Source organism: Candoia aspera, chromosome 4, assembly GCF_035149785.1.
Source record: "Candoia aspera isolate rCanAsp1 chromosome 4, rCanAsp1.hap2, whole genome shotgun sequence".
NCBI lineage: Eukaryota > Metazoa > Chordata > Lepidosauria > Squamata > Boidae > Candoia > Candoia aspera.
The window spans coordinates 115,515,582-115,533,709 of NC_086156.1; the positions used below are offsets into that span (position 1 = coordinate 115,515,582).

The window sequence follows — 18,128 nt, forward strand, 5'->3', positions numbered from 1 at the left end:
CTCCTGCTATTCCTGGATCCTACCGCTTCCGTGAGCCTCCTACTAAATTGAGTTACACCCCTAAATTAACTTTTTTCCAGTTCAGCACTAATAACAGGGAAACGACGCCTCCAGCTGCTCCCCACAGTGGCCACGCGGTAGAATGGAACAGAAAGCGCCACAGCTGTTTTCCAACCTAAGCAAATTTTAAGATGTGCGGACTTCAACTCCCAGAATTCCTCAGCCATCCCTGAGCTAGAGGAAGGCGGGGAGGAATTGCCCAAACATGTCATGGCGGCTGAAGGATCACTGCCCGCGAAAAACATGGCCGCGCTCCCTCTTCCGTATCGCCTCGACCACAACAAACATGGCGGCACCGCGGCAAAGGGAAGGATCGACGTGCCCGTGACAAACATGGCCACAACGCAGTGTGACCCGTTGACCTCGACCCTTCTCCCAGAGCGCGTTCGATTCTCCGAGGCGTTAGCTTATTTTTATTGTTTTCCCTTCACGGCTGGGTCGGAAGTCGACTCCGTGCTCCGACGATCCTCGCGAGGAACGGGGCGCGTAGCCGAGAGCCCGCCTCTCCCCGGAGAGGAAGGGCCACGTGCCCGGAACCAAGAGGGCCGCGGCGGCCTCGGAAGAGCGGCGGGCGCGGCCCTTCCGGCGCATGCTCCGTTCGCCTGAGACGAACGCCGGGCGGTCACGCCGGGGACCATGGCGGCTTTCGCGGTGCTGCGGCGGGCCTGGATCTCGGCGGGGGGCGCTTACCGGCAGGTGGGTGCCCGCGCCCCGTGACGTCACTCAGCGATGGGAGATGTAGTCCGGCGCACCCCCGGCGGGGCGGGGCGGGGCGGAGCGGGGCTGCCCGTCCTGCCGGCGAAGTGCCCGGCCGGCCCCAGCGCCGGTTCACCCCGCGGCGGCCTCCCGGCCTGCGGGTCGGGCGGGCAGCGCGGGCGGCCCCGAGGACGGGCGAGCCGCGCCGCCGCCTCCTCCAAGCAAGACCGGAACGGAGGCCAGAACGGCGGGCTCGGGGTAATCTCAGCCGTTTTTGTTGCGCTGAGATCGTTTCAAGTGTGTGTATATATATATATATATATATGTATACACGTTTCAAATGTGTGTGCGCGTGTATATGTAGTTTTCCCCCTGCTTTAAGTTCATCCCGAGACTGCTGCTGTTTTGCGGGACGGGAAAGTTCACCCTTGCGCTGTCCCAGCAGCGGCGCTCCTGAGAAACGACCTGATCAGGGTGCTACTTTTTGCAACCTCCGTTCCAGGTCCACAGAATACCTGTCCCTCCGGGATGGTCCCAAGCCAGAGCTCCTCCTGCTCCTCCGCCGAACAGTTTTCCTCTCCCTCCTTGGAGACCCGCAGTCCGGGGTCAGAGCACTGCAGCTGTGGCAGGCATACAGGTGGGGCAGGTGCACTTACGGAGTTTGAAGTGATGGAAGTGAAACGTCAGCCAGGGGACTGCACTTGGGAGGGGGACATTTCCACAGGAGACCTGCTGACGTTCACTTCTGCCTCTCCCCTTTAGGTTGCTCAGGCTGCAGCAACCCCCCCGGTGGGGAACGTCCTCCCTGTAGAGGAGCTTGGCCAACTCGTGCAGGAACCGACTCTGGCCGAACTGGGTCTGGGAAGCAACAGCCCGGTGGGCCTAATCATGAAGATCTTGGAATCTTTCCACCTGGACCTGGGGCTGCCTTGGTGGGGAGCCATTGTAGCAGGTAAAGAGGACCACTGGAATCGTAAGGGGGCGGGAACAGACAGATGGCTTTTTGTTTTCATTTATTTATTTATCATATTTTTATCACCGCCCATCTCCCCCACAGGGGACCCTTTATACCGGTGGACAAAGAATCACGCATTCAGGTGGGGAAGCAGAGACCCATTCAGTCATTGACAAATCCAGTTTTAAAGGCCAGATTGGAAGTAAAGGAGTGGGGGGCTTTTCATCCTACAGGGACCAGAACAAAATACTCTGGGCAGGATTAGGATAAAAACTATGCTTAACTTAACAGAATTAATTTAATCAAAGAAATGCAGTTAATATTTAGTTGTGCTGAGAAAGCCCTGTAGCTGGAAACAGGAGCCAAATCACAGCCGGCTGGTCAACAAAGCCGAAATTGTTAGACGCTTCCAGAACTGCCTTCAGGATACTGTAAATATTTCTTCCGTTCTCACAAGTGTCCAAGTCAGCGGGGTGGAATCTTGAGTTTAAAAAACTTCGAAGAAACAATTTCATTTTGGGGAAATGACTCCCTTCCCTGCGCCCTTCCTATGGCCCATCACAGCCTCCCCCATCCAGCTGTGGAATTACATTTTCTGCACACCCGCTGAGAAACTCGGAGCGCCTGTTCTTCTTTGTGCGTACCGGTGGCCTTGTAATTGTCCTGCAAAGTAACGCAACTCTTCTCTCCTGCCCAATTTCTCAGGGACGGTACTCATACGCTGTCTGGTTTTCCCACTCATGGTAAAGAACCAGCGAGACTCAATCGCGTTAAGCAACCACATACCCCAGATTACCGTGTTATCTGCTAGAGTCAGTGAGGCCAAGAAGACCGGCAACCGACAACAGTGTAAGCTTAAGATGGGATCAAAACTTAATGGGATCGATAAAGCTTTGCAATTAACCAAGGGTCGCAAGAGCAACCATAAGATGAGGAAAGGCTGGGGAAGGACAAAGGAGCCAGAGATGCAACCTTCCTTAAACGCTGCCAGTGTGGAATAAAGCCTTTAAAATACACTACTCTGGAAGAGGGGTGGGAGCTGTCGTCCAGTAGCTGGATTCCAGGACAGGAGTGGTGTTCGTAAGGAACACTTGGCAGACAGGTTTTTAGCATTACTTTTCCTGTCTCCTTTTCTCCCAGTTGTGAAAGCCGTTATGGATCTGGACCACTATCAGAAAACTCATAATGTTAACCCCTTCCGAGGATTCATCACGCCCTTGGTCCAGGTCAGCTTCTGTGGCTTGCTTGGAGTTCGTATTCTCTGCATGGCTTCCTGGCTTGACCTCTCCCTTCTCTGTCTCAGGCACCCATTTTCATCTCATTCTTCTTCGCCCTGCGCAAAATGGCTGAGTTCCCTGTGCCCAGCATGGAGACCGGGGGGCTGTGGTGGTTCACGGATCTCACAGCTGCTGATCCTTACTATGTTCTACCCCTGATGACCACCGTCTCCATGTGGATTATTTTGGAGGTAAGATTTGGGCAGTGTGAGAGTGAACTCTAGTTAGCCACAGATTTCACTTCCACTTTATCTATTACCTAGATTTTCCAGATCCCTTCTTCCACCCACCATGATTTTGAAGCAAAGAAATTAGCAGGCATGAAAAAGCACTTCTGGGGTGGACTTAACTGGCTAGGACATATAGAAATCTACCCAGATCTTGGCTGGGGACTGAATCTCCATTTATCTGAAACCTGGCCCTACCTGGATCTTTAGCCCCCTTGCCTCCTATCGGCTAGTTCAAATAGCAAAATCATCTCTTGGTGTGGAATGAGGACTGGGGACAGGCGTGTGAAGCAGAAAGAGTAGAAGTCAGGCAATGGCCAGCAGATAACAGCTATCTTCTCTACAGACCGGGATGCAAACAGGAGCCCCGAACCCAAACCTCGATCTAATGAAAAAGGTTTTCCGAGTGATGCCAGTGCTCTTCCTTCCTGTCATAATTTCCTTTCCAACGGTAAGAGGGAGGCTTTCATTTCAGCTGTGTTCTGCAGAAAACCCCACAGATTGCAGTTGTAAGGGCTCAAGATGGCCTGTGGGCAGACATGAATTTCTTTAGTCTCGTGGCCTCAGAGTCGGCACTGTTTGAAGCCTGCACGCTTTCCACGCTCGTGTGTCTCCCCTGAGTGACCTTTCTATTCTACAAAGTTATTTTTATTGCTTTTTAAAATAATGACAGAAAAAGGAAAAAATACACAAAGATACACATTATAAAAATTAATAACAGGTGCTTAAAAATAAAAATATAACAAAGAAATAAAATATGAAATATGTCATTACAATAAACAATTACAATTCTATATATATTTACCTAATGCAAATATGATGCGTGTGTACGTATGTGTGTATATATATATACACTCTAATACAATTATATAGCTGCCATGCTTTTCCCTAAAGTACTATGTTTTGTATAAATGAGTCCCATATTTCTACAAAGTTATTTATTTAATCAATCACATTTGTATAGCCCCCATCTCACATAGTGACTCTGGGTGGCAGACACAGCAAGAATCAAGAGTATATAAAAAACACTAAAACAACCAATTTAAATTAAAATAACAAGATACAAACCAATTTTTTTAAATGGTGGGAAAACATACAGAGAGTGCATTCCATCAGTAGTCATACAGCCATCTAACAGGCTCCACTCTTCCAAAGGATCCCCAAACTAGTTGTCAAAGCCATCTTTTAAGGGCCTTCCGGAGGCCAGGAGGGTTGAGGCCAATCTCACCTCGGGGGAATGATGTTCCACAGGGCGGGGGCTATGGCAGAAAAGGCTTTCTTCCTAGGACCTGCCCGACGACACTCCCTAGCTGACAGGACCTGCAACACGCCTCTCTTGCCAGACCTGATGGTATGGGCTGATGCAACTGGGGAGAGGCTGTCCCTCAAATATCCCAGTCCCATGCCACGTAGGGCTTGAAAGGTGATAGCCTTGAATTGGACCCGAAGCAAACTGACAACCAACGCAGCCACTGCATTTTGCACCAGCTGAAGCTTCTGGATACTCTTCAAGTGTAGCCCCATGAACAGCGTGTTGCAGTAGTCCATTCGGGAAGTGACTAGGGCTTGAGTGACTAAGAGTAGAGCCTCCCAATGCAGGAATGGGTGCAACTGGAGCACAAGATGAAGCTCTGCGAAGGCTTCGAGCAGGAGTCATGGGTCCAGAAGAACCCCCAAGTTGCACGCTGGGTCTGTTTGGGGCAGCGCTACCCCATCCATCACCAAAGATGGTAAATCCCGATACAGAAGGCCCTAAAACCCAAAGCCGCTCAGTCTTGCCAGGGTTCAGCTGAAGCCTGTTGTTCCCCATCCAGGCCCCCACAGCCTTCAGGCACCAAGAAAGGACATCAACAGCATCACTTAGCTCACCAGGGCAGAGACATACAGCTGGGTATCATGAATTAAGTGTCTGGTTCATCTCCTGTTTTGTTCATTTTTTTCAGTGGGGCAGGGAGAGGTCATCTGATTCCAGTAGTAAAGAATATTCGTAGCTCAGTGTTGAAGTGTTGAGTTCTTGGTGTTCCGTGAGCTTGTTTTCCTGCAGACATTTCTGTACCAGGCTAGATAACAGCATCAGTGCATGGGGGAGTGAAGCAAACCAAGAACCCAACAGGTCATCTGAGGTTCGATGCTCTCTTCCTCCATCTTTACCTACTGCAGGCCGTCTTTACCTACTGGCTGACATCCAACTTGTTCTCCATTATGCAAGTATTGCTGTTTCGTTTGCCTGCCGCTCGTACGTTTTTCCACATCCCTGAGAGGGTGGCACATAATCCTGAGTCCTTACCTCCCCAGCAAGATTTTCTGAAGAGCATCAAGGAAGGTGAGTTGAGAGAAGGTGGCTGAAGGCAGGAATGGGTTGGCCAGGTTCATATGGTCATGCAAGGTTAGCTGCCTCCTGCCCCAATCTCTGCTAGGATGGAAGAATGTCCAGATAGCTCATCAGTTAGAGGAGCGAGAGCAGTACATTAAAAAACAACTGGATTCAACACGTAAAGGTAAGCCTCTTTCATTCAACCCTGCCATCCCAGACCACAAATGTTCATATTTTGTGTTTCAGAGAGGAGAGCTCTGATCCTCCAGAATATTGCTGAACTACATATTCCAGAAGCTTCTGTTCCTGGTACAGGATGCTGGGAGTTGTAGTTCAGCGGCATCCAGAGAACGAGTTTCCCCACCAGATTTCAGTTAGAGTAAATTTGATACGGGAAAGGAAGCAAGAGGTTTTAAATTTACATGGATTTATTCTCAGTGTCTCTTAAAACAAAGTAGGGAGGAAAAAGTACAGAACTGGGTAGTCAAAACAGCAGGGATCTGACACCCTACTGGGCAAGACTACAATGTTTTACTAAAAATTAAACAGTGCTAGGAGAATTTAGAACAAGACAGTTGTGCTGATAGAAATAGATTCCCCCCCCCCTTTTAAAGCTAGCAAGGAGACGTTTCTTCACATTATAAATCTATGGAACTCATTGTCCCAAGTTTGATGGCCACCAATTTAGAAGGTTTTGAAATGGAATTAGACACCTTCGTGAAAGGGAAGGTAACCATCAGCCTAAACTGGTCCAGCCTAGTCTGGAGGCAGCATGTTCCTAAATCCCAGCTGAAGTGCAGTGGGAAAAGCCCACCTATGGCCTTTCAAAGCATCTGGTTTGTAAATGTGAGATTCAGACTGCTGAGCCTAACAGGTCTTTGGTCCGATACAAGCAATCTCTTTGTACACACTTGTTTTCACCTTTGACTGCAGACTTCTCTTTATTGGGGGGTGGGGGATGTACAAGGTAAGCTTTACTTGGGAAAAAAAACCATAATTTTTATTTTTGTGTTCTCTTCCATTCACAGGGTTGCTCCACCAAACTTTTCCCCATAAACCTTTACAGCATCCTAGCAAGCCGTCACCACAAAAGAGACAACTAGGGTGAATGCCACTGAGTTCCATTCAAGGCAAAAACATTCTCCCATTTCCCTTATCCTTTTGCCCCAATTTAAACTATTAATTTTGTTTTCCACTTGCTCTGAGAGCATATGTGTAAATGTGTCTCTTTGTAAATTTATTACATAAAACTATGCTTTCAATTAACAAGTCCTTTCAAATTAAATTTGTAATATTTTGCAAAAAGAAAAAGTCAGTGTTTCAGAAGTGTGAGATTAGAAGAGCATGTGACTTATACCACATAGGTCACCATCAACCCACCCTAAAAGAGCTAAGTGTTCACATATCAGGGACTTTATCCAGTTGATATTGTCCACCCTGCGACTCACCAGGTGATTGGTCTGCAATACCCAGAAATCCCACATTGCACTTTTTTGGATTGTAGAGAGGTTATTTATTTATTCCACAAATGTATATGGCTGCCTTTCTGAGCAAAGCATAAAACAAAAACTACAGATAAAGCAGTAAAGCAAACAAAGATAGCAGGTAAAAATAATCAATTTCTCAAACAATGCAGAAAATACAGAGACCAGGCTCTAAGTCTAGTGGAAGAGTCAGGTTTTAAAGGCCTTGCAAGGTCAAAGCCCTCCAAACGGTGTGGGCAAGCTGCTTCACAGGGCACGTATCAGGAAAGAGACGGCACACTTTCCAGGTTCCATAAATGACATTGTTTCACAGAAGGGACCTGGAGCATGGCCACCTGACCAGATCTGGTGCAACAGGCAGAAGCTGCTTCTCCTGGCCCCCCGTCATGTATGGCTTTCAAGGTGATAACCAGCATATTTAATTGCACCCAGAAGCCAATACAGCTCACAAAGCAGTGGTGTTATGTGGGCATAATGCGGTGGTCCCAAAAGCCAGCTGCAGCTTCCAAATGCTTTCAAGGCAGCCGCATATAGAATACATTGCAGTAGCCCAACCGGAAAATACCTGAGGCCTAAGTGACCCTGAACAGAGCCTGTTGAACCAGGAACAACACAACTGGCACACAAGATGGATTAGTGCAAAGGCTCTTCTGGCCTCGAGGACACCCAGGCTGCACACTAACTCGGTCAGAGGAAGTGGCACCCCCTCCAGAGTTAACAATCAAAGGTCTCCACATCTGGGGGGCGGAAGGGAGTTAAAAGCCACAATCACTCAGTTGCTAGGTCTGACTTGGGAGCCTATTCCTCTCCATCCAGACCCTCACAACCTCAACACCGGTGCCATCACAAAAAAGACTCCTCTGCTCCTAGGGTAAAGGTAAAGGTTTCCCTTGACATTACGTCCAGTCGTGTCCGACTCTAGGGGGCGGTGCTCATCTCCGTTTCAAAGCCGAAGAGCCGACGTTTGTCCGTAGACACTTCCTCCGTGGTCATGTGGCTGGCATGACTAAACAGAATGCCATTACCTGACCGTCGAAGCGGTACTGATTAATCTACTCACATTTGCATGTTTTTGAACTGCTAGGTTGGCAGGAGCTGGGACTAGCAACAGGAGCTCACCCCGTCAGGCGGATTCGAACCGTCGACCTTCCAATTGGCAAGCTCGGCAGCTCAGCAGTTTAACCCGCAGCACCACCACGTCCCCAATTCCTCTGCTCCTACCTAACTCCAAATAAAAGCTCTTCCCTTCTTTTAGCGCAGACTCCCTTGTTTTAGTACAGAAGTTGTAGTGCAACTCTTTTTCTGAGAATCCTATGGCTGGAAATGACCTCAGAGGTCATCTAGTCCAACCCTCTGCTCAGTGCAGAATCCATTAGATCATCTCTAAGAGGTGAGCAACCAGTCTGTTTAAAGACCTCCAGCAAAAGCTCACCATACTACGCAGCAATCTCTTCCACTGACGCGTACATTCAAGAAATTCCTCCTGATACCTCACCTGTATCTACAGGTAGTCCTCACTTAACAACCATTCAGTGGTGGTTCAGACTTAGGACGGTGCTGGGAAAAAATGACTTACGGCCAGCCCTCACACCTCGCAGCATCCCCGTGGTCACGTGATCGTGATTTGAGCGCTTGGCAACGGGTTCACATTTATGACCATCACAGCATCCTGTGGTCATGTGATCACCATTTTCTACCTTCCCGGCCAGCTTCTGGGAAGCAAAATCAGTGGGGAACTGCATGATTTGCTTAATAACCACGTGGTTTGCTTAACACCTACAGCAATTTGCTAAAACACCACCACGAAAAAGGTCGCAAAATCTGGGTTGGATTCCCCTAACGACTGGTTCACTTAGCAACCAAAATTCCGGCCCCAACTGTGGTCGTTAAGTGAGGACTGCCTGTACTTCCTTCTACTGTAGTTTTAATTCACTGATTCTGGCCATACCCCTCTTTTAGATGACAAACCTTCAGCTGCTTGAAAACTGCTATCATATTCCCCCTCCCCCCGTCGTGTCCTCTAGCGGAATGTTTCTCAAATTTGGCAATTTTAAAGACACGTGGACTTCAACTTTCAGGATTTCAAGCCGCGGGATCCAACCTCTCCGAGTTCCCCGCAATCTGCTGTTCTGAAGTCCAAGAGGCAGGCGTCTGGCGCGTCTCCGCCTTCCCTCAGCAGCTTCTCGAGGCGGTTTTTTTTTGCTTTTCCTACCGCAAGCGGGCGCAAATCCCCCACTAACGCTTCCCCCCAGCGCCCACAACATCCTTTTTCCTCACTATCACTTTTCCTCAGGCAAAAAATCAGGAGTCCGGCAGCACCTGTTCCGGCTAACCAGTTGCCTTAAAGGGCACGGGTTTTCTTCAGCTCCTTTCCTCAGACCCACCAGAGACTAAAGCGGCTCTCCGACAACTCTCCTCAGGCTGCTGTCCGCCAAAACGGTCGCTCTCCCTTGTTGCTACCCGGGAGAGTCCTTCTGATTGGTGAAGAGCTTCCAGCCAATCGGAGCGAGGAACGGGTGGCCAGCCAATCGGCGCGAGGCCCGCGCGTGCTCCCTTCAGACTCGGGAACGGTTTCGTTTAGGCTCCGCCAGCAGTTTTCCTTTTCTCCTTCGGAGACAGACGGCGGAGGCCGTCGACCGCCATTCTTTGGGACCCCACAGCCGGAGGATCCAAAGGCGGCGTTCCCTCGGTGTGGCCGTTTTGTAGAAACACCCGGAAAGGTTTAGAGGAAAGCTGGGAGTCTGGCCGATAAGGGGGGTATCACTGCCCGCGAGAAATATGGCCGCGCTCCCTCTTCCGTATCGCCTCGACCACAACAAACATGGCGGCACCGCGGCAAAGGGAAGGATCGACGTGCCCGTGACAAACATGGCCACAACGCAGACCTCGACCCTTCTCCCAGAGCGCGTTCGATTCTCCGAGGCGTTAGCTTATTTTTATTGTTTTCCCTTCACGGCTGGGTCGGAAGTCGACTCCGTGCTCCGACGATCCTCGCGAGGAACGGGGCGCGTAGCCGAGAGCCCGCCTCTCCCCGGAGAGGAAGGGCCACGTGCCCGGAACCAAGAGGGCCGCGGCGGCCTCGGAAGAGCGGCGGGCGCGGCCCTTCCGGCGCATGCTCCGTTCGCCTGAGACGAACGCCGGGCGGCCGCGGCGGTCACGCCGGGGACCATGGCGGCTTTCGCGGTGCTGCGGCGGGCCTGGATCTCGGCGGGGGGCGCTTACCGGCAGGTGGGTGCCCGCGCCCCGTGACGTCACTCAGCTATGGGAGATGTAGTCCGGCGCACCCCCGGCGGGGCGGGGCGGGGCGGGGCGGGGCTGCGCTGCCCGTCCTGCCGGCGAAGTGCCCGGCCGGCCCCAGCGCCGGTTCACTCCCGGCGGCCTCCCGGTCTGCGGGTCGGACGGGCGAGCCGCACCGCCGCCTCCAAGCAAGACCGGAACGGAGGCCAGAACGGCGGGCTCGGGGTAATCCAGTCCTTCCCAAACTTTTCCCTGCAGTACCCAACACCGCTCATCAGAAAGTCCTTTTTACCCCATGTAGGTAAAACGCTTGAAGCCCATTTAAATGTCCCTGTTGTGACTGGGTAATGGGTTCGTGCGTGGGTACCCAAAGAAAATCCACTTTTACCCAATTTGGGGTAATTTGCCCAGGTTTGGGAAGCACCAGGGTAATCCCAGCCGTTTTTCTCTCTGTTGGATAGTCCTTTGTCCGTATTACCCACAAGGGGGTCCTGACCATTTCAAATACAGTACTGTGCAAAAGTTTAGGCAGGTGTGAAAAAATGCTGTAAACTAAGAATGCTGTCAAAAATATATATTGTAATTGTTTATGTTTATCAATTTACAAAATGCAAAGTGAGCAAACAGAAGAGAAATCCAAATCCAATCAATATTTAACGTGACCACCCACCCTTTGCCTTCAAAACAGCATCAATTCTTCTATTGCACAGTTTTTGAAGGAACTCGGCAGGTAGGTTGCTCCAAACATCTTGGAGAACTAACCACAGATCTGCTGTGGATGTCGGCTGCCTCAGATCCTTCCATCTCTTCCTGTAATCCCAGACAGACTCGATGATGTTGAGATCCGGGCTCTGTGGGGGCCAAACCGTCGCTTCCGGGACTCCTTGTTCTTCTTTACGCTGAAGATAGTTCTTAATGACATTGGCTGTATGCTTGGGGTTGTTGTCCTGCCGCAGAATAAATTTGGGGCCAATCACACGCCTCCCTGATGGTATGGCACGATGGATAAGTATCTGCCTGTATTTCTCAGCATTGAGGACACCATTGATCCTGACCAAATCTCCAACTCCATTTGCAGAAAAGCAGCCCCAAACTTGCAAGGAACCTCCACCATGCTTCACTGTTGCCTGCAGACACTCATTATTGTACCGCTCTCCAGCCCTTCGGCGAACAAGCTGCCTCCTGCGACAGCCAAATATTTCAATTTTTGACTCACCAGTCCAGAGCACTGGCTGCCATTTTTCTGCACCCCAGTTCCTATGTTTTCATGCATAGTTGAGTCGCTTAGCCTTGTTTCCACATCGGAGGTATGGCTTTTTGACCACAATTCTTCCATGAAGACCACTTCTGGCCAGACTTCTTTGGACAGTAGATGGGTGTACCTGGGTCCCACTGGTTTCTGCCAGTTCTGTGCCGATGGCACTGCTGGACATCTTCCGGTGTCAAAGGGAAGCAAGCATGATGTGTCTTTCATCTGCTGCATTAAGCTTCCTTGGCCGACCACTGCGTCTGCGGTCCTCAACGTTGCCCGTTTCTTCGTGCTTCTTCAAAAGAGCTTGAACAGCACATCTTGAAACCCCAGTCTGCTTTGCAATTTTTGCCTGGGATAGACCTTGCTGATGCAGCATAGCTACCTTGTGTCTTGTTGCTGTGCTCAGTCTTGCCATGGTGTATGTCCTGTGGCATGAAACCGTCTTCCAGAACCTCACCTTAATAGCAGAGTTTGGCTGTTCCTCACCCAGTTTTAAGCCTCCTACACAGCTGTTTCTGTTTCAGTTAATGACTGTGTTTCAACCTACATATGAAATTGATGATCATTAGCACCTGCTTGGTATAATTTGTTAATCAAATTATAGTAGATCCCTGACTGTGCAAGTGTACAAAGTGTGCAAGTATAAGAATTGATGCTGTTTTGAAGCCAAAGGATGGTCACACCAAATATTGATTTGATTTAGATTTTTCTTCTGTTTGCTCACTTTGCATTTTGTAATTGATAAACCTAAACAATTACAATATATATTTTTGAAAGCATTCTTACTTTACAGCATTTTTTCACACCTGCCTAAAACTTCTGCACAGTACTGTATATTAAATGTATATCAAATATATTTTCCTGCTTTAAGTTCATCCCGAGACTGCTGCTGTTTTGAGGGATGGAAAAGTTTACCCTTGCACTTTCCCAGCAGTGGCGCTCCTGAGAAACCGATCGGTTTTATTGGCATTGCAATTCTGGGCTTCTGCTATTACTGCATAAGCGTGTTCTTTCTCGCAACTTCCTTTCCAGGTTCACCGGACATCCACCCCCCTGAGATGGTCACAGGCCAAAACTTGGTTAGCTTCTGAGCGGCATTCTCAAAACGGTTGTGTTGTCCTTTTAAGGCCCACAATCCGATGTCAAAGCACTGCAGCGGTTGCAGGTGCCCAGGTAAGAGGAACATGTCTGTAAAGTTTGGAACGATGCAAGGTGGAGGAGAAATACCACTTGGGAGCTTGGAATTCCACACCACCTATATCAACATCCATTTCTTTTTGCCTCTTTCAGGTTGCTCAAGCTGCAGCAACCCCACCTGTAGAGAATGTCCTCCCTGTAGAGGAGCTTGGCCAACTCGTGCAGGAACCGACTCTGGCCGAACTGGGTCTGGGAAGCAGCAGCCCGGTGGGCCTAATCATGAAGATCTTGGAATCTTTCCACCTGGACCTGGGGCTGCCTTGGTGGGGAGCCATTGTAGCAGGTAAAGAGGACCACTGGAATCGTAAGGGGGCGGGAACAGACAGACGGCTTTACACTGATAGAGAAAAGAATTTGGATGGAAGCGTTCACTCGCTGGAGACTCCCATTTAAAAATATACGCTTGGAGATTATATTTTATAGGAAAAATCCTTCATCCTGCAGGACCAGGATAAAACTAGGGAGGAGTAAAATAAAAAGTATGTTTCCTTTATTGAATCAGACTTAATTTAATAAAAGAAGTCAATATTTCAGGTCACTGATCATGAACTTAATTATTTTTCTCTTGCCTGCTATCACGTTAAAAATAACAATTTGCTGGCAAGTGGACTCAAGGGACCACAGTCTTTGTTGTAGGCTGTAAAGCATGGAAACTGAGTCAGAACAATCAACCATCAAACAGCATTTGATTTTGTATAAAGCAGTATAACGTGCTAGTAAACAAATCCAGAATTGATTGACTGTTCCAGAACTGCCCAAATACAGGTAGTCCTCGCTTACCAACTGACTGCCTCATTCAACAACTGTTAAAGTTACGACACTGCTGAAAAAAAACACTTTACAGCCAATACCCACATTTACAATCTTCGCAGCATCCCTCAGTCACGTGATTGCCATTACAGTCAGTGCGTGCCTGGCCTGTTCGTTTTCTTTTTTTTCCTTGCAGAGCAGAGACATTGAAGAGGAAGGGATTACAGAGAGTAAGGAGGCACACAGCAGGGAATACACCGGGCTGTTTGTGTAGTGCGCTTGTGGCTGCCAACACCTGCGCATTCCTTTCAATGTGTATTCCCCATTGTGTGCCTCCTTACTCTCTCGTAACCCCTTCCTCTCCGATTAATGTAAATACAAACATTAATTCCCTTCTTGTTAATTATCCCAGCACCAGGGTGAGCATTCCCAAGGGCGGAGGAGTGGTTAGGAGGCAAACAGAAGGCGAAGGTGTGGAACTGATTCGTCTTGTCAGCTTCAAGCCAGAAAGCACAGTCACATGATTTCCCACTTAGCAACCGCTTCACTTATGTGGAGTGGCTGGTTCCAATTGTGGTTGCTAAGTGAGGACTACCTGTAAAGGGATTCTCACAAACATCTGTGCCGGTGGGATGATGTCTTGAGTTTAAAATGCATTTCCTTTTTGGGAAATGATCTCCTTGCCCTGTTCGCTTCCCATAGCAGTCACAGTGTTCCCCATCCTGGTGCGGGATTATACTTTCTGCATACCTAGAAGGTACCAGCTAGGGAACTTCTATCAGCCGGGTCAGGAATTTCATTGTGGATAATCGTGGCCTTCTGATTCCCCTGCAAGTAACAGAGGTCTTCTCTCCTTCTCAACTTCTCAGGGACCGTCCTAGCCCGCTGTTTGGTCTTCCCGCTCATTGTAAAGAGCCAGCGAGAGGCAGTCCGACTCAATAACCATTTTCCCCAAATGAATGAGATGAATACCAGAATCGCTGATGCCAGGAAGTCGGGGAATCAGAAAGAGTGTAAGTTTAGGGTGCGGTTAAAACCTGAGGATCCAACAAAAGTTTGGATTTAATCAGGGATTAAAAGGCAGGTCAAGATGAGGCATCAGAGGGCTGGGGTGGTGCCGGAGAGGAGCAAAGCCTTAAAGGCTGAGCATGGTGCTCCTCCAGAGGACAGGCTATTTGCAGAAACACCTAACACAGGGGAGTTAGCAGTAGTTTTTTTCAATGTTGCTCACCCTCCAAATATTTCTCCTTTAATCTCCCAGTTGTAAAGCTCTACACGGAATTGAACCAGTATCAGAAAGCCCATAACATTAATCCTAAACTAGGACTCATTGCACCCTTGGTCCAGGTCAGTTTCCACAGTGTCCCACTTGACCTGCATCTCTTAGCATGCTTAGAGTTCGTATTCTCTGCATGGCTTCCCGGCTTGACCTCTCCCTTCTCTGTCTCAGGCGCCCATTTTCATCTCATTCTTCTTCGCCCTGCGCAAAATGGCTGAGTTCCCTGTGCCCAGCATGGAGACTGGGGGGCTGTGGTGGTTCACGAATCTCACAGCCTCTGATCCTTACTACATTCTACCCCTGATGACCACCGTCTCCATGTGGGCTGTTCTGGAGGTAAGACTTGGGCAAAGTCAGGGGAAAACTCAAGGCATCCATTGATTTTGTCTCCATTAGGGTTGCCACAGCTCCCTTCTCTCAAATGCCCTGATGCTGGATCCCAGAACGAAATTGGCAGGGGCTTACCAAAACTTTAACCCACTTTTTCCGCAACTGGGCCAGCCCAAATTTCAGAACGATCCCCCTTGAAGGGGAATCCAGGGGACAGATGTGAAAAGGGGGATTTGTAGAAGACCAAGCAGTGCCCAGGTAGTATCATCATCTGTCTCTTCTGCAGTTTGGGGCAGAATCAGGAGTCTCAAATCCAAACTTCCACATGATGAAAACAGTCTTCCGGGTGATTCCTGTTCTATTGTTGCCGATCACGATCAACTTCCCAACGGTGAGAGGGAGGCTCTTGTTTCATCTAAATGCCGTACAAAAAGCCACGGGTTGGTTGCGGGCAAGACGAAATGGCGCCCCTTGAAACTTGCATGTTTCCTGCGTGTCTGTCTATTTGTATTTGTCTGTCATGGGGAAACCCTTCACTTCCCTTACCTCTCCATGCTACAAAGTGGGTTTCTCATTCACACGGGAAGGGGATGGAACTACCGTCTTTTTCTCAATTTGTCCACAAGGGAGGGCCAAAATTCCTTTTTTTTTTTTTTTTTAGCACATCTGTTTCTGGGTTACGTATTGGGCCCCCAAGAAGTTGCTCCTTTGTAGCCCACTGGGACAGGTCTAATGCTCGCTTTCCGATCTGCGCCACGATACACCAGTGCGGCGAGAGATCTTTTGATATTTGACCCTTCTTGCCTTGCCCGCAGGCCATCTTCACTTACTGGCTGACTTCCAACCTGTACTCAGTGGCACAAGTATCATTGTTACGCTTGCCTGCCCTTCGCGCCTTTTTCCACATCCCTAATCAGAAGGTGCACAGCCCTGCAGAGCTACCTGCCCAGAAGGGATTAATGGAGAGTGTCAAGAAAGGTGAGTTGAGGGAGGAGGCTGAAGGCTGGAATGGGAGGGCTGGGTTTATGCCCCCCCTAAGGCCCTACGTGTTTAGCTGCCTTTGGCTCTCCTCTCATCTAGGATGGCAGGACATACAGACGAGAAGAAGATTACAAGAACGAGAAGACCGCATCAAAAACCACCTGGATTTAGCAGCTGCGGGTCAGTCCCTTTTACCTGCCACCCTCTTCTGGTGCCATCAGATGTGTTGCATCTCAGGTGGTGAGGCTGTGCCCCCTCCCCGCTGTACTACAACTCCCACCAGCCCTAGCCTCAGAGCTGTTGGCAGGGATGCTGGACGTTGTGGTCCTGCAGCATCCCATCCCTATATTTCACAGTGGGAACACGTTCAGCAAATGAAGCACATGGGCTTCGTGTTTTAACCATTTATTCACTTAACCTGTCTTAAAAACCAAAGCAGGAAAGGAAAAAGGGCAAACTTCAGCAGCCAGAATAAGAGGGAAGCTACTGCACCTTCCTCATGAGAGACAATGATTATATTAAAGGCTTGGAAAAATTGGGAACATGGTGCCTGGGGTGGGAAAACAATTGGGTTTTTGCAGGGCAGGGGGAATGATACTAGAGCAGTGTTTCTCAACCTTGGCAACAGAATTCACAATTCTGGGAGTAGAAGTCCACCTATCTTAAAAGTTGCCAAGGTCGAGAAACACTGTTTCAGAGTGTGATGTGAGCCAGTTAGTCTTTCTGGGTAACCAGGAGGCATGTCTTCATGTAATACTTTATAAATCATTGGCACAAGATACGACGATGGCCACCCAGCTAGAGGGTTGGGAAAAGGAACTGGGCACCTTTGTGGTGTCCGCCAACAGCTGTGGCCCAGCTTAGCTAAATTGATCCCGCCCGGTTTGGGGGCAGCATACTCTACGGGCCACCTGCAGTAGAGCCAGGGCGACGAACGGGTGGGCCATCTTCCAAAGCACCCGGCTGGTCACTCTGCAAATCATACTACTGCGTTAAACAGGCCTGTGGCCTGATCCGGGCAATCCCTTTATATGTGCTACATTATCTTCCAATTTTTAATCTGTCAAGGTTTGAAGTTGGGGAAGGACAGTGGATTGCTTGCCTTGCTGTGGGGGGAGGGCAAACCCAATCCTTACTTTCGTTTCCTCATCTCCTCGCAGGGCCGCTGCGCCAGACCTTTTCCGAGAACCCTTCGAAGCACCAGCAGCCCGCTCCTAGCGAGCCACCGCCAAAAAAGAGACCATGGGAAGATACATTAGGCATACAGTAGGCTGAACACCGTGGGTCCCTACTCTAGGCAAAGACGTTCTTACCCAGTTCCCTCCCCTCCTTGTCTCATGGTTCCATTCATCACTAATAAAAGATGTTCTCTTTTATGTTCTCTCTCTCTCTCGGCTCTGACAACGTTTGAAAATGGCTGTTTCATCCCCAGGCTTTGTCCTTGGACCCCACCCAGAAGTGGCCTTTTCTAGCTCACTATTTTCCACAGTTCCTGCCTGTTCTTTTGCAAGCCACGTATCTGCACACAGGGCTGTAACCCCCAGCTACCGAGTCCCTGAAAAGCTCATGGGGTTGAGAGGTTTTCAAGAAAAGATTAGGCAAGCGTTTGTCCGAGACGGTATCCGGAGACCTCCAAGGTCCCTTCCAACCCTATGATTCTATGACAGACACTGCAGCTTTCAGATCTTACTTGTAGGCTCCTGGAATGCAGGATCTCAACCCCGTTAGGTCCTTGGCCTGCTCAAGAACGGCATTCTTTTCTCGACACCATATACTTTTATTCCCTTAAAAAAATCCCTATAATCTCCAGTGGCCACATACATTCAGGAACAAAAGAACAGGAGGGTGTATGTGAATATATCTCAGCAGAAATTAAAGATGTTTAACAGGAGGAGACTACATAACCTATGCCCTCCAGATGTTTGCATCGCCATTTCCGTAAGTGGTGGGACTGGAGGATCTGGAAGACGTTGGATGGCTTAACTGTGGTCCATAGTTTTAAAAAAAGTTTGCAGAGGAAGCCAAAGCTGTATTGGAGAGGCACGGCAAAACCTTCTGAGATGCTGAAAGGACAAAGACCATCACGGAT

General features: G+C 49.2%; 2 protein-coding genes across 2 annotated transcripts; both read left to right on the forward strand.

Annotated features, from left to right (window-relative positions):
• Window positions 1-678: 678 nt before the first annotated feature.
• Window positions 679-6,798, forward strand: LOC134495895 (mitochondrial inner membrane protein OXA1L-like). Its single transcript, XM_063301540.1, has 10 exons — window positions 679-756; window positions 1,259-1,393; window positions 1,519-1,708; window positions 2,417-2,560; window positions 2,852-2,937; window positions 3,015-3,179; window positions 3,562-3,666; window positions 5,376-5,538; window positions 5,633-5,713; window positions 6,558-6,798. Exons 1-10 carry the CDS (start codon window positions 697-699, stop codon window positions 6,635-6,637), a joined length of 1,209 nt encoding a protein of 402 aa, XP_063157610.1. The 5' UTR covers window positions 679-696; the 3' UTR covers window positions 6,638-6,798.
• A 3,357-nt stretch (window positions 6,799-10,155) lies between these two features.
• Window positions 10,156-17,309, forward strand: OXA1L (OXA1L mitochondrial inner membrane protein). The gene is made up of 10 exons (XM_063302904.1): window positions 10,156-10,241; window positions 12,535-12,675; window positions 12,793-12,982; window positions 14,319-14,462; window positions 14,711-14,796; window positions 14,900-15,064; window positions 15,345-15,449; window positions 15,874-16,036; window positions 16,139-16,219; window positions 17,200-17,309. Exons 1-10 carry the CDS (start codon window positions 10,182-10,184, stop codon window positions 17,307-17,309), a joined length of 1,245 nt encoding a protein of 414 aa, XP_063158974.1. The 5' UTR covers window positions 10,156-10,181.
• The last annotated feature ends 819 nt before the right edge of the window (window positions 17,310-18,128 follow it).

Coding starts and splice junctions, on each gene's coding strand:
- LOC134495895 (XM_063301540.1), top strand. CDS start 697: ATGGCGGCTTTCGCGGTGCTGCGGCGGGCCTGGATCTCGGCGGGGGGC. Junction 1,709..2,416: donor GTGGGGAGCCATTGTAGCAG/GTAAAGAGGACC, acceptor CCAATTTCTCAG/GGACGGTACTCATACGCTGT. Junction 2,938..3,014: donor TCATCACGCCCTTGGTCCAG/GTCAGCTTCTGT, acceptor TCTCTGTCTCAG/GCACCCATTTTCATCTCATT.
- OXA1L (XM_063302904.1), top strand. CDS start 10,182: ATGGCGGCTTTCGCGGTGCTGCGGCGGGCCTGGATCTCGGCGGGGGGC. Junction 10,242..12,534: donor CGGGGGGCGCTTACCGGCAG/GTGGGTGCCCGC, acceptor CTTCCTTTCCAG/GTTCACCGGACATCCACCCC. Junction 15,450..15,873: donor TCACGATCAACTTCCCAACG/GTGAGAGGGAGG, acceptor CCTTGCCCGCAG/GCCATCTTCACTTACTGGCT.